This window comes from Diabrotica undecimpunctata, chromosome 4, assembly GCF_040954645.1.
Source record: "Diabrotica undecimpunctata isolate CICGRU chromosome 4, icDiaUnde3, whole genome shotgun sequence".
In the NCBI taxonomy this organism is placed as follows: Eukaryota; Metazoa; Arthropoda; class Insecta; order Coleoptera; family Chrysomelidae; genus Diabrotica; species Diabrotica undecimpunctata.
In genome coordinates, this window is record NC_092806.1 from 134,355,925 (window position 1) to 134,379,975 (window position 24,051).

Here is a 24,051-nt window from a genome sequence, read left to right on the forward strand (position 1 = left end):
TTCAGAAGAATTTACTTAGACTAGACAAAACTTTGCTAGTCCGTTCTACTCCGACCTAAATCCTATCGGGATCACCAGTCGGGTTACTAATCCTTAAATCCTTAATATTCCAAATACCTTGATCCTTGCCATTTTCATCCTCTAAACTATATGTCCAGGGGGAAACTTTCTTCTTCACGAAGTAGGGTCCTATCCATCTAGGAGCTAACTTTTTCGTGAAATATTTAGCGGCATCTGACAACACAAAATTTCTCCGCCATACTGACTGATGGGGCTGAAATTCCTCTGGACGTCTCCGTAGATTATAGGTCTTCTCACACTTAGCCGAAGCTTTATCTAAACGTTTTCTAACATCAACAAATAATTCCTGGAGTCCACGCGATCGATTATATCCCATTTTAGCTACTTCGTCCTCCGGGTCTCCGAGTTTGTCCTTTCGGGAAAAATCTCGTCCATCCACTACCATCTTCCGACCGAAATTTATGAAGTAGGGATCTTGACCAGTCGACTCGTGGTATGCAGTGCGCGTAGCACATGCTAGTTTGGCCAAATTTTCATCCCACTTCTTATGGTTGTCAGCTATATAAGTTGCCATCATTGTTTTAAGGGTTCGGTTATAGCGTTCAGATGGATTGCACTGTGGATGATACAACGCATTATAACGAACTGAGACACCATAGGTTTCCATCATTTTCTTGAAAATACCCGAAGTATACTGGACACCATTATCACATAGTAACAGACGTGGAACTCCAAATACGAGGAAAACTTCTTCTTCTATTTTCTTAACGACATGCACGGCTTTTGAGGATCGCAACGGAAATACCAAAGAAAATTTACTAAACACATCCATTACCACTAAGATAAACTTATAGCCTTGAGTTGATCTTGGGAAAGGTCCCATAAGATCGGTTGCTACTATCTCCCATGGTTGAGTAGCTTTAGGTTGAGGAGTCATAAAGCCTTTGGGCTTACCTTGTTCCACCTTATGCATGGCACACAGTGAGCAACGTCCAACGTAACGAGACACATCACTCCGCAGTTTCGGCCAAAAATACTTCTCGTTAATACGCTTATAAGTTTTCAGGATCCCCATATGACCTGCTAAAGGACTATCATGACACAACTTCAGCACTTCCAATCGTTGACCCTTAGGAACGACTTCCTTCCAATTGTCCGCTTCCTCGACCAAAAATCCATAACTGGGACGGATGTATTTATAAAGTTTGCCACCAGACATTCTCCACTGAGGATACTTCAAGGGATTAGACTCGATTTTTCTACAAAGTTTATCATACCAACTATCACCACTAGGAAGCGGTACAACCTCTTCAACCATATCAAGCACGGGAACTGACCGAGATAACAAATCGGGGACAACATGTTCTTTTCCTTTCCGATGCACAATCTTAAAGTCATATTGTTGCAATCTTACCGCCCATCGAGCTAATCTTCCAGTAGGATCCTTCAAATTTTGAAGCCATACGAGGGATGCGTGATCAGTCACGACCGTAAACGGAACACCCTCCAAATAAGGACGCAGTTTTTCGACTGCCCATAACACAGCTAAACATTCCCGTTCCGTCGTGGAAAAATTCCTTTCTTGACGCGTTAGTGATCTGCTCAGGAAACTAATTACTTCGTCACCATCCGGGCCTGGCTGCAATAACACGGCGCCCACTCCATATCCTGAGGCATCACATTGGACAACAAAAGGCAAATTGTAGTCAGGACAATTAAGTATCGGAGCAGAAACTAGACATTCTTTTATTTTCTGAAAAGATTCTTCACAACTCGGGGTCCAATTGAATTTTCTTCCTTTCTTCAATATCGCTGTAATTGGAGCTAGTAGTGTCGCAAAGGAAGGAATAAATCTTCGATACCAGGAAAATGTGCCTATGATGCTACGAACTTCCTTGACGGATGTGGGTGTTGGGATACGTAGCATAGCCTTGACCTTATCACCATCAACATGTAGTCCATTCCTATCAACCACATGACCCAAATACTTTAGTTCCGGTCTACAAAATTGACATTTATCCCAGCTAACGGTTAACTTAGCTTCTCTCAAGCGTCTAAAGACTTCCTCTAAGATCCTTACATGTTCTTCAATAGACTTTGTCACGATGACCACGTCATCCAAGTAAGTAAAAACATAGGGTTCCAACTCCGGACCGAGGACACGATCTATCAACCTCTGCCATGTAGCCGGGGCATTATGTAATCCAAAAGGCATTCTGCAAAACTGAAAAAGACCTCGACCAGGAACCGTAAAAGCAGTATAAGGCCTGGAAGCCTTAGCAACAGGTACCTGCCAATACGCCGACTTAATGTCTATGGTGGAAAGATAATGCGCGTTCTTTAATTTATTTAAAATATTAGAGATGTACGGTAATGGGTAGCCATCCCTCTCTGTTACGGCATTAAGCTTTCGATAGTCTACGCAGAACCTCCATTTTGGTTCTTCACCTTCTGGAACCTTTTTTTTCACCAAGAGAATCGGGGACGACCAAGCACTATTCGATCGCTCCACTACTCCTTTCGCCAACATATCTTCTAGCTCTTTATCAATATGGCTTTGGATTACTGGGGATACAGGATAGTAACGTTGTTTTATGGGTGCAGATTTACAAACAATCACATGCTCAGTGACATCAGTACAACCAAGAGAAGTGCCCATTAGTTCACGACTTCTATTAATAACTTCCTCCAATTGCGACTTCTCTGCATCGGTCAAAATAGTTTGACCTCGGAGATGATCCACTGAACCTACCATTGCTGGAGCGTCCGAAAAATACCATTCGTTATGCCTCAAATCTGGAACGATACCCATAACACGCCAAAAATCAGATCCTAAAATCAGAATGTGCGGTACGTCCAAAATAACTAATACTGGCAAGACACGCAAGCGATCCCTAACCATGAAAGGTACTAAACATTCCCCCAACGATTCACACATCTGACCATTCGCCACTCTACAAACGGTCTTCTTCGAAGTATCCAACTCTAAACCCAAGTTTTGTAAAAATTTCCAACCAGTTCTTCCTACAATGGTCTTTGAAGCACCAGAATCCAATAATCCCAAAATTTCCTTTCCTAAGACTTTAACTTTCAAATATGGACGTTCATCTCCTTCGGAATGATGTAAAATAAAGTCTAAAATAGGACGTAGGTTGGTCGAGTCAACGTCGGCAACACCTCTTCGACCAGTTAGGTGCGCTTCCTTCCGTTTCCCGAATTACACGAAGGACAAGTTCTGACTGTAAACCCTTCTTTCTTACACTTAAAACAGTGAACAGCCTCCTTCTTCATTAGACACCCTACTGCCTTATGGCCTGACTGATTACAACGATAACAGATTAAAGTCCTAAACTTTCCTCTAGCGGACTCCGATTCGGATGAAACAACAGGACCCTCACTAACACTACTACAACTTTCAGCATCCACACTGATATAAGCTAGGTCCTTTTCCAAAGTATTCATTTTCCTACTATTCGGTTCAACATAGTTCCTAATACAATCACGTCTTTCCTCCATACTGCGACATAGAACACGAAGTTCCTCCAAGGTAGCTGGCAAAGGATCACGTAATCTATCTTGATAGAACGGATGCAAATTCCTAATAACTATAGACAATTTAACTTCCTCTGGAACATGACAACGCAAGCGATTAAAGTAACTATTCATTATTGCCAAGTAAACTCCAATAGTCTCAGACGAATGCTGAGTTCTCCTCCGAAGCTCTTCAAAAAGCGCTTCCCCATGGTGAGCTGACAGGTACTCCCTACGAAACTCTTCAACTAATTCAGCCCAACTCCCTACACGTAGACGAACATCTTTATAAAACTGATAGGCTTTATCCGAAAATAAATCTATACCTGATTCCAAAAGTATACTACCTGGTACATGACGAGCGAGACTCAATTCATTCACCATCTCAAAAAATGCAGAAATAGACATACCCCTAGCAGAACCTGAAAACTTTTCTATTCCCCATTTATGAGGAAGTATCATCCCAGAAGAAAAACTAGAGACAGACCCTGAAAAAACATTATTACCAGCTTGTGACATCGCTCCAGGAGAAGAAGCATGAACTTGTCCTACCCCTGCCTGAAAAGACTGATTTAAAACCGAAATCACATCGAGCGCTACTGGTACCGAACCAGATCCGATTGGATGCTGCTTATCATGTAAATCCTGTGACAACTTCAAAATCTCAGCAAGAAAGTCTGACTTAACAACCTGGGCTGCGTCTGCATCGTCACCTGTTGGCAATACCATAAGATCAATTCTCCCCAAGACATGGTTAATCTGTGTCCGCAATCTCAAGGACTCAGCACAAGTAGGAGTTCCGGCAAACTTTCCAACAGCCGTATTCAGCTCCGCAAGTTTAGTCTCGATTGCAGTTTTATCCTGTGAAAAGGTGAATGGGTGCTCAGGATATCTAAAGCTTTCATTTGCTGCCTCACGACTAAGTGCATCAGACAGACTAGACCTCATAGACTCAACAGTGCCAGTAGACACTCCACGAATTTTGAGTTCATATTCCAGTTCCTCTTTCCTTAAGTAGTTGGGTACAAGTTTTCGCACCATCTTGCCAAAGTTCAAAATTTAAAAAAAAAATGTATCAACCGAAAGGAGCAAATATTCAAACAAAATCAAGATATAAGTAAAAATATTAACACACAGGTACAGTTTACTTTATTAATGGGAGCAAACCAAAAGCAAAATAAAAGTAATAGTCGCTTTATTCAATCTATAAAATTTCACAAAAGATTTTCAAAATTTCATTGTTTCAGAACAAATTACAAGTCACAACATAATCTCAAAAAAAAAGATTTTACATTCCCTAACATAAGTAAGTTAAACCACAATGTAGAATTTCGAAGTCCAACTTCTAAAAAAAATAAATTTGAACTCCAACTGAAATAGAAATATTTCAAAGTCCTAATATATCCATAATTCTTCTAAGTTCCACAACACCACTTCAAAGTATCTTCTTTTAAGTTCCATTTTTGGCTTCTTCCAACTTCACGTCACACAAAAAAAAACTAGTAAGCACTTCTTGGCATACACTTCCACTAAACACGAAGTTCTAAGACTACTACTAAGTGCAAAACCAGTGGTAAAGTAAATAAATCAAAGTTAGTCAATTAAAGCCCAAACACGTTAGGTTAACTAATTAAAAGGAATCTACACAAGGGGTTGACAAAAAAACGGTTAATTAATTAAGGGCCCCACGTTGGGCGCCAAAATATGTGGCGTACAAAACCGAATCTATATAAAAAAATTACAGAATGTACCAAATATAAATCAGACGTACACCCGGAAAGAAAAGTACTATACGGTGACAGTCTGGGAATGGCTCGCGGCTAGACAAAACAGTGGAGATGGTCGTGCGGTCCACAAAACAAAAAAAATCCGAAGTTATATCAGGGGCGCCAGGTAAATTGGCCCACAGCCTTCCCTACGTTGCTATTCAATAAACCACCAACTTACCAATAGGTTTACTACTAAAATACTAAGTAACAGTATACAACCTGAATAAATAAAAAAATAAATGAAATTGTCAGATTAGAATTTAGTCAATTTTAATAAATAGATTCCCAAGATAGTTGAAAATAAATACATACATACTACATATTACAATATTATTTAACTTTACCATAGGCTTAATAAAAAAATAATATAAAAATGCGGCTTCTACTTGCCTAACAAAAATTCATAAGTTATTTCTATTTAACAGAACAAAATGAAAGGTAAGACGTATCAAAAGTACCGGACGCTAAGGGGTGTGCGGTTCAATACCAACCAAAAAAAATAATTAACGCAAATAGGACACCACGTGAGCTCAAGTGCGTGCGCAGAAAATAATATAAATAAAATAAATCTCAAATATATAACCCCCCCTTAGACGCAGTTTACAAAATTAAAATAGGTATGTGTAAATATTGAATTAATAAAATAAACCGCAAATTATCTTTAAAAAAAATCTGTAAAGTATTTGTAAATATGAAAATAAAAACTAACAGCAAATAATCTTTAAAAAAAAACTATTGTATTCCGCAAACCAAATTAGACGGTGCTTAAATCTTCCGTTGAAAATTAATTATCGATCCATACCTCGAATATTCATATACTTCACCGCGTGGAATTCCAGTTATAGTTCAGCGTGTCTTCAATCCAAAATCCCATACGATTGCCGATGTACATAGACTTGTGTGACAATGTTGAAAAGTTGAAAATTACAGCCAGATGGAAAAATACGAAGAAGAAGAAGCAGAAAAAAACAAACAAACCAACCAACCAACCCTGAAGCAAGAAAACATTAATTACCATCTGTGTCTAAAATAATTATTTGGAAATAAATATATTGATTTTAACACTTTGTTTATCTGCCTTTTGGCGATAATGGAGCAATACAAAAAAAAACTTGTCTCCGAACTTGAATGTATGAAAACTGATAAAAATGTGAATAGCTTTTTAGAGATGGGATAAAAAAAATAACTACAACTTTTTAATTAATTAAAAACGAAATGTTCTAACACTCACCCTTCTTAGCCAGATTAGGGGTTTGAAATATCCCAAATTGGACCGAAGCGTAGCCGGCTATTTGGACTCGTGATTAAGGCTAATTTCTTGATCTAAATACGACTCCCGGTATTCACGTGTACTGTAGATCCGCTTTTTTTTAGCGAAATTGTGGATATTCCAAAAAAAACCCTTCCACGAAGGCAGCAAATCCCCTTGAATATCCACACGGTTCGGACTAGTCCAGATCCCACATGGAACAGCAGCAAAAGCAAAAAAACAAAAATGCCGTTTTTAATCTAGCCCAACCTTTCAGTAACACTCTCAAACCTGGAATCACTTTCTTTCCGTCGTCTTTCCGAACACTTGACAACTTGACACACGGAGGTCACCGAATAGTACCGAGATTCAAAAATTTCAATTTTATGATCCCAATTCTTCCAAGATAACTCTAGAAAGAACGATCTAAATTAGTTTCTTCACAAAAAAGAGGACGTGTTCCCTTAACTTCAGCACAATTTGCCAGACATTACCCCTATTTGAAAATTACTAATTTTATTTTCGCCACCTTGCTTATAATATATTATAGGCAACCGCTCTTACACGTCCTGAATTATTTAAATTTTGATAAAATAGAGGTGGGACTTTCTACTTTAAATTTGGAACGTAACAGTTTACTTATTTAAAACTTGGTATAATTAGGCATATTTCACAAAAAACTGGTTTTCAAATTTTTCTTCACAGGTTACGCCCCCTAGCAGTTAACCCAGAAACTTGAAAGTTATTTCCAGCGATTTCTCTTGGCCACTTTTACTTAGGAATTTTTTCTCCTAAAGTTATAACATGAATAGTTTCTGATATATAGCCGAGAGATCGGCGTATTGGACCACCCGGTACAGTACTTTCTCTTGGTAGTGGAAGGCTCAGGGTTATTCTCTTCTATTGGTTCCATTCCAGCAAATTTTCTTGCATCAAATCGGGTTTGGCGTGACAAATGCATGTTTTCAGCGCTTTTCATTAAATGGTTGTCCATCAACTGCAATGATAACTGTTTTAAAAAATGTCGTCTAGCGAGAGTACTCTTGTTACTAGAGTATAAAAGCATTTACACCAGCTACATTCAGTATTCCATAAAATATGACCTTAGGCCAGCGTTGGGTATTTATTGCACAATTATATTCACCACATAACTGATCGAATCAGTAGAATCTACACCTCCTTTGGTCACATTATAGAATGTTATCATCTCAGGTTTCTTTAGATCAGCAGTTTGTTTATCGATGTTATCGTCGTGATGTAAACTGGAAGCTACCAATACACATTTGTTTTTTTTTGAATGATGAAGCCATGGCAACGTTTTCGTAAAGCCATGTTAAATTTATGTCTCTATTTTTAGGTTGAATGAATGCCGGTGGTATTTGTTTCTTAGGGATGGCTTTCTGTCATTTCTCTAAAGCCTTCAAATATTTTGCATAATTGGTTCTTGTTTCTCCAAGTCTCTTATGTGATTTTCCCAGCTTTCACTACGGTGTTGTTGTAGTGCTGTTTTGACCTCTCTGTTTAGTCTATTTGCTTTATTTTTATCTGCCTGGTTTCTTGTCCTTCTTGCTGTCTGCTTTGCTCTGTTCTTTTCCCTTATCAACTCTTTTATTACTTATGGTATATCTTTAAATCTACCCGTGCGGATTTCTACTTCCTCTTCTTTAGTGCTGTTTCTGAGTGCTGTTTCTGAGTGCTGTTTCTTCTTCCCACATTTCTAGTTCTGATAGAATGAGGTTGTGGTCCGTTGTGCCTTCGTTTAATGTTTGTATTTCTGTTTGTAGTCCTAGGATTCTTGCAACTACAATATCTATGTGTATAAGAAGTCCGTTTCCTGGGTATTGGATCGGGTCTGTGGGGCCAATTGCCATAACGTCGTCGTTGTTTTCTAAATATGTATTTAGTAGTCTTCCATTTCTGTTCAAAGTTCTGTCGTTCCAGTTTGAAGATCTTGCGTTTAGGTCTCCTATTATAATTGAGAATTCGTCGTTTAGGAACGTGTTTAAGTCATCTTCGATCAGTGGATCTTGAGGTCTTACGTAGGTGGAGGTAATTCTGACTTCTCCTTACCTCATTTGTATTCTTACTGTTGTTGTTTACATAGTGTTCAGTTGTGGTGTTAGAATTATGATGTGACTTATCCATTTTTTCACTATTATTGCTGTGCCACCTGATCTTCTTGTGTTGTCATTCCTGTATATGTCGTAGCCCGGAAATTTGATATTGATGTTGTTCATCAGCTTTGTGTCCTGTATTGCCACGACATCCATTTTGTATCTATTGACCAGTTCGTCCAGTATATTCTGGTTGGTCCTTATGCCTCCTGGATTTCAGGAGCCTGTCCTCAAGTATCCCCGATTTGCTTGCACTACTTCAGTGCAAGCTTTATATCGGCGATCACCTCGTGGTCTATACTAGTAACCAGTTCATTTACTGAGTTTACTAGGCCGTCTTGTTTTTGCTCTGAGATGAGAATTGTATTCTCGGTGTTTTGCGCTTTGACTGCCTGAGCGCATGAAGGCCCGCTTGGTGTAGTTTGCGGCCTTCTTTGTGTAGCTTGTGGTCTTTATTTTTGAAGTTGCAGTTGGCGACCCCAGATTGGACATCTGGGGCACCCTCTAAAGTTTGCCGGGTGATGTCTTTGGCAGTTTGCACATTTTGCCTTTTGTTCTTCAGGCATTTGGCAGTTTTTACTTTGGTGGCTTTCGCCACACCTTACACATCGGGGTGTCTTAAAGCATGCTCTCTGTGCGTGATGGTATCCCTGGCAGTTGAAGTACTGCGTGGGCCCTGTTGCCTTTCTAAGGTCCTCGATGCGGACCTTCATGTGCATCAAATTGGTAAAGCGTTTTACCTTCTCAACAACGTCTTCCTCTCCAATGTCATGACGAACATAGGAAGGTGTGTCTTGTCACTCTTCCTAGATATCATATTTTTATTAAGACACATTCTATGTTGTGTTCGTCTCTTAGTGTTTCGAACATCTTCGTGGTATTTGTAGTAGGAAGTAATTCCCTTATTGCCATACGTGGTTTGATGTCTTCTTCTAATGGAAAGGCTATTCACTAGATCGGCGTGGTTTCGTATATTCTCTATTATTTTTATCATTTTCTTGTAATCTTCATGGATTTTTGCCTGAATAAGTGTCTCTTTTCCACTTATTTCATCTTATTTATTTTGTATATGAATGAACTACCACATGTAATGTGTGATGCATTTGTATCAGTTTATGCGGATAACTCAACAATGCTATATCGCGATAAAGACATAAATTTTTTATAAGATAAAATAACAAACTCACTGAAGACCTTCTCTGATTGGTCCAGTAATCAGTAGCTCCTGTTCAATGTTCACAAAACTAAATTATTATCATTTACATTCCGTTTAAATTCTACTAAACCTGACTTAAGTATTTCCATTAATGGTGAGGGTATTTTGAGTTGTAGTGATGTGAAGTTTTTAGGAGTGACTTTTGACTCTCATTTATCTTTTAAGACTCATTGTTGGAATGTATGTAAAGAACTCAATTCTAAATGTTATCAATTGAGAAATTTAGAATGCAAACACCTTCGTCTTTCTTATTTTGCTGAGGTACAATCGGTAATGAGTTACGGTATAACTGTCTGGGGTGGCTCTTCTAGTACAAAGGACGTTTTTAAGGCCCAAAAGCGTATTGTCAGATGTATTGCGTCAGAGGTGTTGCTCGTGGTTGGTCTTGTAAATTATTGATATATAAAAATAAAAGAACTTTTTTATGTAACAGTGATATTCACTCGCACAACACAAGAAATAAGAGACAGTTTGTAGTACCTTATCGAAATTTAGAAATAAGTAGGAAGTCATCTACTATCTGTGGTTTACTACTGTATAATCAACTTCCTCAAAAACTTAAAAACATTAATTCAACTACAGCTTTTAAACACTAAGTCAAAGAGTACCTAGTGACCATGTGTCCTTATACATTAGGTGAATATTACGAGAGTGTATCTGTGAACTGCCCAAGCTGCAACATAACCAAATTTAATATTATTTAAATTATATGTCTATATTGTACGTTTTTATGTATTTTAATGTTTGAAATATTTTTAATGTATTATTTCTATTTTTTTTTAATGTTTAATATTTAATATTTTACTTTTGACTTGCTGTAAACCTTGTTATAACTTGCAGTCAAATAAACTATCTATTTATCAAACGTCTTGACAGCTTGTTTGTTGTAATTATGCTTTATTTCTGGGTAATATTTAGGATTGCACTAGTTCTGTTCACGCGCTGTAATTGGATTACAGGCGGTTTTGGTATCCATGCTGGTTTTGCTTTTAGTGTTTCTCCATCTGTTTCCAATTGACACGGAGACGGAGGACGCTGAGCAATATGCGCAACACCCACTTGTGCATTTTCGTTTGCTGTTGAGTTGAGGGTCGCTAGCGGAGGGAAAGCTTCTTTCTTCTTTCGTTTGTTTTGTTCTTCTTTTTGTTGTATTTTGGCTTTTCAGCTACTTGTTTGTTTTTGGGATTGCTCTCGTGGATTTTATATTCTCTGGCTGTGTGCTTGTTGCCTTTTTGGCCTGGTTTTCCAGGTTATCTTCCTTTTGTTTCTTTTGGCCTGGGTTTCCAGGTTATTCTCTTCCTTGTTATTTTTTTCTTCTAGTTCCTTAAATATTTGGAGTTCATATGGTCACTAATTGATTTTTGTGAGGTAACTATCGTTTCTTGAAGTGTCTTTATTTTCTTCTTGAGGGCCGTAATTTCTGCATCTTTTTCTTTTATTAGGACTTTTAACGATTCTAGTTTGGACTTTTCATCCTCACTACTCCCCTGTTTTAATCTTTTTGTGGCTGAACATCTCCAGAAGATGCCAACCCCTAGTATTGGCAAAAAATCGAAAACTAATGTCAGAAGACAACGGCCTAACAGCCCGAACAAACAATTTAACAATAGTTGACAAAGTTTACTGTTATATAACAAAAAGCTTCTTTGGCATATTTATTATTTTTAAAATATCAACTAATAAAAGGATAAAAATTAAGCTAAGGTGAAATTACAGTAATTTTATTCATTGTAATTTTGTATATTTGTTAATAATTGTTTAAAAATAAATTCAATCGTGATAATGTTTTTAGGATCCAAACATGGCTGAACTATTGGACACAGATTCCCAAGGCGAAAATTTCAGCCAAATATTGCAGAAGGCAGATTCTACAGGTTTTAAAAGTGCTAGTTTAGCAATAATGAGACATTTGTACAAAAATAATTTTTTACATTAATTATTGTTTTATAATATTTAGTATCTTCGGCAAATTGTTTATTATAGTTTAATAAATTAATTGTTAATCTTATGTTGTTCTAATAAACAGTAAAACCAGTAACATAAATATTTATTTTATACATTTTAGGTCACAGTGCTCGCACGAAGGGGACACTTTTCTTTAGTTTCATATAGTTTGGTTTAATGCATGCACTTGCCGTAATTCCAGCTTGAGGAGGTCCGTATCATCAATGTTCGTAAATTACAGCGTTCATTAATCTTTAGGGTGGGAGGATTAGTCCTTGAATAAGTTAATCCTTTTAGACCCAATACTTACCAAGCAATTCACTATCTCCACACATATTGTTATATCTTAAGAGAACTAGTGTCTTAACAATGAGTCATGTAAAAGTCCTGGGAAATCAGACCTTTACATGTCCTGACATTATGTCGAAATATGTTTACACAGCAAAATAAAGACACAACAGATGAATCAACAGCTGAATCAGCAGATTGCCGAAACTGCACAACGAAGCAAATCCTTTCATTTTATAAACGTCAATAAAAAACTACAAATTCCGTCAAAGGAAGAACTGGAATACAATGTAAACGTTTAATTTGCATGGTATGGAACAGAAATGATATTACAGCCCAACAAAATGAAAAAATTTGATGCTAACGAATGTAACGATGTAACGAATTTTAAATATTTTTGATGTTCTGATTTTAAAAGTGACATTTTTTTCATAGTAAATTTTTTTAGAATAGATGGTATGATAATTTTAAATTGTACAGTAAATATGATAGACAGAATAGAATGTTCACACCAGAAGATGAACAAATGCTGATTCTGATCACTACTGGCCAGAATTTTAAACATTTATAACAAGAAATAGATTCTAAACATGAACGATGCAATGTAGAAGGATTGAAAATACAAAACAATAATAGAGAATATAAATAAAATATAAACATCAACCTATAAAATAGACTAAAACATGAAATCATAAATGAATAGGGGAAGGATGCAGAAACATCATGAAAGAAGCAGCTAAAGAATTACTAGATAAGAAAGGTAAACAAAGAAGAACAAGAACGAATGACTGTTTTGACGTGGAATATCAGATCATAATAGAGAAAAAAATCAAAGCATATTTAATGATGCAACAGGGGTACAGAATGCGACAAGCAAAATAAAATCTCCCGCAGAAAGAAGAGAGAAACTATGAACAAACAACTTCAAGAACTACAAGATCTAAGTAAGCCAATAAATACGAGAAAATGTTCCCAGAAACTGAACAAAAGCAAAAAGTTATTTAGACAAAAGAAGTAAAGAGATAAGGTGGGTAATATATTGACAAAACAACAAGAAAAACTAAGAAGATGTAAGTTCTGAATGAGACCGAAAATGTTTTAGATTATATTGATATATTATTTTCGTTTATAATACTCCATTTAACGTTTTTATAAGAATATTGCTTTTAATTATGTATTACACATGAATTGTGTGTCACACGTAAATAAAAAATAAATTCGTCGCTACATGACTTATTTTTTGGCTGAAGTATAGGCGTGAACTATCTCTTTTTTATTATTTTTGTTTGTAATATTTTTTTTGGTAGATTTCATTTTGTTTTTTATTAGCTGACGCTGTTTTTTATGAGTTTCTATGATTTTATAGGTGAAAAAAGTACTATTAACTAGTTATAGTCAGAGAACCAGTTAGGTCTTCTACGATTTCGTAGACGTAGAATAGTTTATATCGGTGGAAGATGCCATATCCCTTTATTTCTCGTAGAGGAAAGTTTTGGTAATTCTCCAGTATACACTAGTCTTTAAATAAATATAGGGCAGTTTGTAAACTTCTTATTAATATATATAAATTTCCATATTTGGTCGCTAAATATGTACGAGGTGTTTTTTAAGTAAGTACCGTTTAGGAATTAAAAAAAGACGTGCAAAGATATGGCAATAATTTAATTTTTACGTGAAAGCCTGTACCTTAATCTACTTTTCTACATAATTTCCGTGAATATTGAGGCAGTTGTCATAACGTGGCACCAGTTTTTGAATACCCTCCTGATAAAATTCTGCTGCCTGACTTGTTAACCACTGCATCACAAATGTTTTGACTTCGTTATCGTCTTGAAGACGCTGACCGCCCAGGTGTTTCTTCAAGTGCTGGAACAAATCGTAGTCGCTGGGCGCCAGATCAGGGCTGTATGGAGGATGATCTAGAGTTTCCCATTTAAATGATTTGATGAGATCTTTGGTCTGATTAGCCACATGTGGACGAGCATTGTCATGCAGCAAAACGATACCCTTACTCACCACGTCTTTTGTTCTGGATTGCACGACGCAGATTTTTCAATGTCTCACAATAAGACGCTGCAGTGATTGTCTCATTACGAGGCAAAAACTCCACTAGCAATACTCCTTTTCTGTCCCAAAAAACTATGCACATGATTTTCCGGGCAGAAATTGTTTGCTTAAACTTCACTCTTTTGGGTGATGATGAATGTCGCCATTCCATGGATTGTTGTTTCGATTCTGGTGTGACATAAGCTACCCACGTTTCGTCACCAGTAACAATTTGGTCTAAAAAATCTTCACCTTCACTGTGGTACCGCTCAAGGAAAGTCAAAGTCAAGTCAACGTGAACACAATTTCCGGTAATTCAAGTTCTCGGTAACAATGCGATACAAAACACTACGAGAATACTAAGAAAAGCAGTCGGACAATGATGAAATTGTAAAGCGTCTGTTTTCTCTCACCTTTTCGTCCACTTTCTGCACCAAATTTTCATTAACGATCGAAGGACGACCACTTCGTTCTTCATCATGCACATTTGCGCGGCCATCTTTAAATGCTCTCACCCATTTCCTTACCATTCCATCACTCATAATGTTTTGTCCATAAACATCAACGATCTCACGATGAATATCGATCGGTTTTACGCCTTTAGCACTAAGACATCGTATAACAGCCCGTACTTCACAATCAGCGTGACTCACGATTGTTGGAGGCATCTTAAACACTGGAGTAAACAAGTATACAATGGAGAATCAGACTGTAATGGCGTCAGTGCGTAGACAAGAGATGTAGATAACCAGCGCTCATGCGCTGAACGCCGACCGTAGCGCTGCGACGGCGGAATCGCAAAACGGTACTTACTTAAAAAACATGCCTCGTATCATTAACCCTCCATTACTTGCTCCGTTAGAAAAAATCTAACATTTTTAAATATTTCGCCATAATTTTCGAAATATTGTTTCTTTTGGGTTCTTCAACCAGGAATGTTAAATAATAGAGGAAGTATCTATTATCTTACAGCCGACAGCGGTTATTCGTTATTGTTAGTACAAATCTAACACGCGAGCGATCGCGTTCGTTGGAGCGTTAGAAAAAATCTAACTACGTGAGGTGGCGTAGGTTGATTTTTAGAGAGATCACTTAACAAAAGTTATAATATTATCATAAAAGGTAATATTTTTAGTGAAATACCTATATATTGTTAAACATCCGTTATTATAAGCGTTATTTTGGTTTATTGAAGGTAAATGTGGACAAGAACATGGAAAATCAGTTACTAAAATGGTATGAAGAGATAGACAGCGATGTGTAACCACTAGATTCTAATAAGGATTTAAGTGATGTTCGTTCTGAACACAGTATCTACAATAAAGATTCTGAGCAGTCCACACAAGATCTACCCAGTGATCCCGAAGATGCCATGAAAGAAAGCAGCCAAGATGATGGTTATCCAAGATTTTATGGCAAAGATAAAACACCATGGTTGAAACATAAGAAACACACTTCCAAAGGTAAGACCAAAGCTGGTAATATTGTTACGAACTTACCTGAGGTAAAAGAAAAAGCACAAGGTGATAAAAACCATATTAGAATGCTGGAAATTGTTTTTCTCGAATGCTATGAATAATATTGTAAAATATACAAATCAAAAACTGGATATGATGAGAGTGTTTTACACTCGCTCTAGGGATTGTCCTGCTGTTGACTACGAGGAAATGCAAGCATTTATCGGACTTTTGTTCCTTGCTGGGGTAAAGAGAGCGCAACATTTAAATACTGACGAACTCTGGAAATTAGATGGCACAGCTCCAGATATTTTTGCAGCTACCATGTCCAAGAAAAGATTTCGCCAAATATTTCAAGCTGTAAGATTTGACGACGCCACTAAGAGGCAAGAAAATTCGGCAGTTGATAATCTTGCACCCATTCGAGAAATATATGAAATATTTTTCACTAACTGTTTATCTGCATACTTAGTGTAATAAAAAGACTTATACGACCCATAAGTGGAACCGGTCGAAATAATACTCTGTACCCTTAACCAACTCTTTATTGAACGATCATTGCTTGACAACGATAGGTACTTTGCGTAAAAACAAACAACAAATTCCCCCTAGTTGACAAATGTAAAAGGAAGACCTTTATGTAGTAGCATGTTTGCATATGGTGACGATGGAAACAAGTGTGTACTTGTATTATATGTGCCAAAAAAAAAAATAAGAATATACTACTACTTTTAACACTACACAGCGATGGTTTCATTATTGAAAACACTAAAGAGCATACCATGAAGCCAGAGATTATTACTGATTACAACCTCACAAAAGGCGGAGTGGATGTTGTTGATAAAATGAAGGCAGAATACTCGGTGACTTGATTAAGCAATCGCTGGCCGTTTACTGTTTTTTGCAGCCTACTAAATATTTCAACTATAAACAGCCAAATAATTTACAACAATAACACTAATATTCTCGAAGAAGCTATATTGCGGAGCTTTGCAAGCAACTTTTAATGTCCCATCTTCAACGACGTTCCACTATCCCAAATCTGCCTTTTCAGTTGAGACTCAGGATCCGAAATATAACCGGAGAAAAGCCATCAGTTTCTCAAGGGGCATCTCCAACTATAAAACCAAGATGTTTTTTTGCCCTGTAAAAAAGAACAGGTTTACATAACATTATTGTACTAACTGTAAGTTGCCGATATATAAAGAGCACACTGGTTTAACAAATTTTACTTGTCACCACTGCCTAGAAGAGGAAGAAATCTAATTTTATGCGTAATGCGTACATTTTTTTGAAATAAATCACCTTATTTGTTTTGATCTAGGTTAATGTATATGTTTTTTTTTAGTTTACCTAGTAGTTTTATTGCAGTTTTGTTTTAAAAAAATATGTTTGTCATTTTATGTGAGTTAGTAGCCAATAAACTTAGCCAATAAGTACTAATGACTCATTTATTTAACCTATACCCACATGTTAGATAAAATCTAACACGCGAGTGATAGCGTAATTTTTTGAGGTGCGAGTGATGGAGGGTTAACATAAAAACTGATTAATGTTTAATATGTTTTTGGAACGTAGTCACTATATCACTCTATATCATATATTCCTGTCTTATAATAGCCTCTAAATATTAAAATTGGAGCCAGAGATATGAAAACGGTATCGAAGTTGCGCACTAAGCTAAAATTACCCTTAAATATAAAAAAAGCTGCAAGATTGTGTACTATCTACCGTGTAATAATTGCAACAAAGTATATATTGTAGAACCTTCCATGAATATGCCTTGAAGTTTAACATCGCACACGAGTGACATTAATCTGAATAAACTACAAAGAAAAGACTGTTTTTATAAATATGTTTAATTTAAACTACACAGAAAACCTTGAACAAAAGAGCGGACATTGAGAATTTTTAAATAGTGGTACATAAAGTAATCTACTATCAATTAAAGAAACTTAAGATAATATGTAAAAGCCACATATAATTTACATAAAAGACTGGAGAGGTTATTCCAACAAATGAAATGTTGTTTTGTTTTGTATTTGGTTCTTGCCTGCTAAAGTAGTAAGATAAATAATTTTTCTTATTTAATTTATGCTAAAGATGCATTCTAAGAAATAAATTAGGTAATAAATGACACAGTATGGACTAAAACTCACAGCAGAGAAAACCGAAGCCATCATTCTAAAGGGGAAAAGGAACAGGCAAAATGTGGAACTACAATATACGGGGGCGTGTCTATCACTCAAGAAACACGTAAAGTACCTGGGAGTGACATTGCACCAGAATAGAAAATGTGAAGAGCACGTGCGAGAGAACGTGGGACCCAAAAGACTTCGAATAGAACATTGGGGGACCCAAATCCAAAAGTAAGAGGGTCTTACACGGTGGTGTGTAATCGATCTTCCACTACGAGGCACCAGCCTGGAGTGGGGCGATATAGATAACGGCCTACAGGAGGCTCATGACACGAGTGGACAAAACAAGTTTGTAGCGAGTGGCATGCACCTACAGGAGTGTATCTGCGGTAGCTTTGCATACCATCACCGCTCCATGGACCCTGGACTATGGCCGAGAAAAGACAAGAAAGGAAGAGGTCAATTAAAAGATGGCAAGAAGAATGGAACAACATTGAAGATGTGGCACAGTGGACAAAGATGTTGATCCAGAACATAAGATATTAGGCGGACTGTGGTCACAGGCAACTGGATTCTCTGACAGTTATGAATGCAGTGAGCATGAAAAAAAAAAGGGAAAGAAAGACAGCTGGACCAACAGCAAAGGTAAGATGAAAGGATGCTGTAAGTTGAAGGTAGAAAAGTGAGTTAGACCGTATGAATTAGACTGTGTGACCAGAGTAGACCAGTTTTTTGGCACCAAAAAAAAAGGGGCACCAAAAGAAAAAAAAGTGCATTTCATAAATGGCTAAACGACAGAACCCCAGGAACACGGGGAGAATATGTTACCCTCGGACAACAAGTTAAACAAAGAATAAAGCTCGACAAAAACGAATACTGGGAGAGAATGTGCAGAGACATAGACAACACGATAGGGTATAACAGATCAACGAAAGCATGGAAAAAAATAAAAAACATCAGAAGTAATAAACGAAGTAAAAATACCATACAGATAATTACATCAAAAGAGTGGACAAAGCATTACACAAAATTATTAAAAGGAGAATAGGCCGGAGTATATCTCATACGACCCTGTGAAATAATAACTAAGGAAGCAGAAATCACAGAGGAAGACATAAATAAAGCACTAAAGAAATCCAAAAACAATAAAGCACCAGGACCAGGGAACATAAAAATGGAACTGCTGAAATATGGAGGTGCAAGGATAGTATCCTTTATACGAATGTTGTTCAATAAAATTGAAGCAGGAGAGAAGATTCCCGATGAGTGGAATTTATCATACATGTCCTCCATTTTTAAAAAAGGTGACAAAAGGTCACCAAATAACTACAGAGGGATCAGTGTAATGCCTTCAATAGCAAGAATCTTTTCATCAGTTATTAAAGAAAAACTAGTATAACACATGGACCATTATAGCGAAGAACAAGCCGGATTCCGAAAAGCCAGATCATGTTTAGATAATATATTCATTATGAGACAGGTGATTGAAAAGAACAAAGAAAAAAACATTGAAACACATATGGCCTTTATCGACTTAGAGAAAGCATACGATAGCGTGCCCAGGAAACAACTATGGGAAGCAATGAGAAGAATGCGTGTTAGAGAGAAATGGGTGAATATAACACAAAGACTGTATAAAGAAACACAAGTGCAAATAAAGTTAGGTAATGAAATAACAAAAGAAGGCTAGAAGAAACAAAAACAGGCTTTGAAAAGATGGTATACAAAATGCGGAACAATGGGCATACCAGTACAAGAGAATATATTACATTCACTACTTTTCGCAGATGATCAAGTCATTTTTGCACAAGACAGGGAGGATATGGAATATATGATAAGGAAATTAAAGGAAGAATATAAACTTTGGGGACTCAAGATATATATGTGCAAGACCGAATACTTATGTATTGGACCCGAGGTTGCAGATTTGAACTTAAGTTTAGAAGAAGAGACTATTAAGAGTTGTAAGGCTTTTAAGTATTTAGAGTCAATGATTAGCCGAGATGGTACTTGTATGAAAGATATAGAAATGAAAATAGCACGGGCAAAACAAGCACTTCAGATGTCGATAGCAGAAGAACGGATAGAATAAGAACGGAGGAAATATGGAACAAAATGGAAGTAAAATGCTCAATTACAAAAAAGTTGGAAAACAGAGCCCTGCAGTAGTACGGGCATGTACAAAGAATGCCAGAGCATAGGTGGCCGAAAAGAATATTAAACTGGGACCCGCCAGGAAGAAGACGGAGAGGAAGACCTGCTACAAGATGGAAAACATACGTCGGAAATGCTATGATAGATAGAGACCTCAGAGAAGATGACTGGGAGAATAGAGTGCTGTGAAGGACGAAAACGGCGAACTCATAATGGGAAAAGCCGAAGAAGAATAAGAAGAAGAAAAAAAAGGGACACAGAGAAAAGGGACAGGGAGCGTTCTTGCCGATATTCTGTGGATAAATGAAGGTAGTGCTTCGGAACTGACGCCAACCTTACAGCGGTCATTCCACTTCCTGATCGCTGGATGACAGAAGAGGGTCTGGTTTAGCAGGTAGGCACTCGTCGTAGACTTGGCATCGAGAGGGCATTTTAAAGTACCTCGGTAACTATCACCGAGAGTACTAAGAGCGAATCCTGCACTACGGTCAGTCAGGAGACGTTCTGGAGTGAGGTGTCTTTTGAAGATTTCAGATCCTCCTCTATGACGACGAAAAAAAGTCTGTCTTATGCGATTGTCGCATGTATTCCAAGCAAGCAGCAGTCGCAAGTAATTAATGCACTGCCAGGGGCGGTTTCTCTTATGTATTTAGACACATACAATCAAACAGCTGATATTGAACTGAAAAGCGAGAGTTTTGATTATAATACAGCATACACGGAGACAGATTTATCTTCATATAATAAATGAGTAAGAATTAGAGAAGAATATTTTAAAAATAATACTAGGTAACTCCAAAAAGAGTAAAACCTATAAAATTTATATGATGAGGGTTGAAGAAGGATCCCAATCCAATTTAATAAGTAAATGTCTGGTTAAGAATGAGACCAAGTTTTATAGTTTCTTTCGTTTGACAAACAATCAGTTACATTTTGTGTTATGTGCTATTACTGGTTACATAACAAAATCACCTTACAAATGGTAAAAAGAGTGATATGTGTGTGTGTGTGTGTGTGTTTTGTTTTATGGCACTGGAACTAAGCCAATTAGCCAAAAAGAGTGATAACGCCAGAAAAAAAAAAACTTACTGTTCCATTAGGTTAGTTTGTAGAAAATGTTTATTTTGTGGAATTATGAAAACAGTAGCATTGTTTATGTTAAATATATTTATTATTTATATCTACAAATTAACTATTATTAAAACAATAATAATTGCATTCACTTCATTTCAAATTCTTGGAAACAGAACCTTGGAAATCTGTCCATTCTTTGAGATTTGTATTTATAATATTGCACAACTATAAAAATGTGATTAGAGACTAAATAATATATTAATGCCTACTCCAATAGAGGACACATGGAAAATAAATTCAACAGAATTTGAGGAAAGATGAAATTTTTTAAATTTGTCGGTGAAATTGATGGAAAGCATATTAAAATAATAAATGACGTCCTTCCAAAATTGGGTCTCAATTTTTTAATTATAAAAACTGTTTTTCAATAGTTCCGTTAGCTATAAAAGATGCAGATTATAAATTTTCAGCTGCTGGTGTAGGCTTGTACGGAAAAGAGGGTTACAATAGCATATTTACCAAGTCTGCATTAGGAAAAAAGTTGTATAAGAACAAAATTACTTTCCCTCAAGATGCTGCATTACTTGGCTCAAAGACAGTTGTGCCATTTATAATTGTTAGAGGTAAAGTCCTTTAGCTTCGAACTGTTTCGCCAAAAATCTAGTAAAGCCCTACAGTAACGTACAAGCCAAGGGAGATTTTCAAAAAGCAGTATTTAATTACAGACAGAATCTGAAAATGCTTTTGGACTTCTCAGTCAAGTATTTTCAGTGTTTAACATTTCAATCGCTGTTAAACCAAATAACTTTGTCATTTTTTAATTAGAGCCGCATGTCTCTTACACAATTTAATAACAAATGATGTTGCTCCAATATCTACTCATCGTTGCGATGAATTTAGTAGGAGCGTAAAGAACATGACTTCTTTGAATAGAAGTTTTTTGTGATTGTGGGTAAAGTAGAATGGCAAGAAAGAAAAATAGGAAGAAGGGAAATATTAGAATAGGTAATAAAATATTACATGATAAATCTTTTTTTGTACTGAAAGGTAGATGACGATTATTATAATTATAAACTTTTAATATTTACTACTATACATACCACAATATTACTTAAAATTATCTTTTATTTGACTTATCAATTTCCAGTTCAGAATGCGTTATCAAATATTCAATAACAAAAATTTAATAAATTATTTATTGTATATGATAATGATTTCCTAAGTGGAAATTAAAATGTTTTATAAAATTTTATTATTACAATGTCAATAAATGATTATGAATATAGATATGCAGGTGTGCTATCTTTGTCACAAGGAACTTTCAGGAAACTAAAATTAAGTTACATATTTTTGTTGATGATTTAATTTCCAGTCGAGAGTTCACTTCTAAAATAGTTTGAAAATTATTTCGGGACTGGAAATAAAGTCAATAAAATAGTAATTTTAATTTGCTTTTAGTTTTTTTAATGTTGTTTATAACTGATATAGCTCAATTGTATCTTAACCACCAATTCATATTGGAGGAGATAAATAGTGTTACTGTAAATAGTGATAAAAATATTTATTATTAAAATCTATAAACTAATTACTATTACTAAAATTAAAAATTGTCTTCAGTCTGGATATATATGACCTCCTCCTCCTGCATTGCACATTCTTCTTGCAATTTTAAACAAAAGCCAAGGTGCGTATTTTGCCTTTTCTTTCTGCATGCCTAGACAGTTCTTTCACTAACAGAGCAATGCTTTAAAAAAAGTTAACGATATCCTTTTTCTCTAGTTTTGACATTGTCTCTATCAGTTTAAATCTCTCATTTTGAGAGTTCCCCAATAAGTCCGTTACATTTTTTTTTTTGTATTTTCTGCATCAATGTAAAAGGTGTACACGGAGACATCTGCCCAGTGATAGCTGCTGTACCACTTTCATTTATTATATTACTTGTCTCATCCAGAGAAATACACTCTTTTTTTGTATCTGCTATAAATGGGTACTCTACAAATTGTGATTCTTCACATCCCAAATCGTATTCTTTTCTTTATCCACATTATTTAAAAAGTTTAGGTAAGGAGCCAAATTCCACATCTTTTTGTTTTTTTTGTGCTAGTAGAACCATTCTTAAATTTGCCCTCACGTTTGAGATGTTTACAAGTATCTCTAATGGACCTTCATCCTTTTTTGTAGTCTCTCTCTGCAAAATTAAATAATTATTAACATGTGGATAATTCCATACATTTTTAATTAAAAAGAAAAGTTGGAAGAGTAAAACAGGTAAATAAAAAGTGTTACAATATTTTTTGTCAATAAATGGTAATATGATTATTAGAAATTGATGTTTAATATTCGTAAGGTAGATAATGACCAGTAGTGGACTAGTCTTTGCGGACTATCTTTATCTTGGACTATCAATATTGCGTCTTTTGCGTAACGGAGTATTTCTACTTCGTTATTCCCCATTCTGTATCCTCTTCTTTTGTTAACGCTTTAGATATTTTCATCCATGATTAAATTGAAGAGCATAGGGCTCAATGAGTCCTCCTGTCATATTCCGCTGCCTATTTCTTCTGTAAGTTGTCTATATATGAACGGTACAGAAATAAAAGGGGCTCATTGACATTTTTTGAGTTTTACACTTTATTATGCTAAGTTGTTTCAAATTTTATTGCGAATTATCCAGTGCTTTTAAAAGTTGATAAAAGGGGCTCATTCTGCTTATTTTTTATAAAATTATAATCCCGTACAGGAATAAAAGGTGCTGACTGCGATACAAACTATGGTTTGTTTTTTAACCAGAAGGACTAAACTAAAAAGACAGATTCACACCCAAGAAACTTACTAGAAAAGTCACCAAATACATCTTTTTTTCGTTTGATTATCTCGGCCTTGCAGTAATCCAGTAATCAGTATCGGACAACCTCACACGTTTATTGTAACCTAACTTTATTTGTTTATATTTGAATAATCCAGATCCAAAGGAAGATCTCCAGTACGAAGGTCGGACCAAATAAAGGACATGACTGGTTACTCATCCTCCGAAGCAAAACAACACCCAC

At 36.1% G+C, this 24,051-nt stretch overlaps 1 protein-coding gene across 2 annotated transcripts in view; it reads left to right on the forward strand.

The window, feature by feature from the left end:
* Positions 1-11,932, forward strand: part of LOC140438416 (uncharacterized) — a 32,584-nt gene extending 20,652 nt beyond the window's left edge. For both annotated transcript variants that reach the window (XM_072528096.1, XM_072528098.1), the window contains one exon: positions 11,693-11,932. In XM_072528096.1, the coding sequence (XP_072384197.1) occupies positions 11,693-11,836 (144 nt within the window). In that variant the 3' untranslated portion in view covers positions 11,837-11,932. The remainder of the gene's footprint in view (positions 1-11,692) is intronic.
* Positions 11,933-24,051: the final 12,119 nt, after the last annotated feature.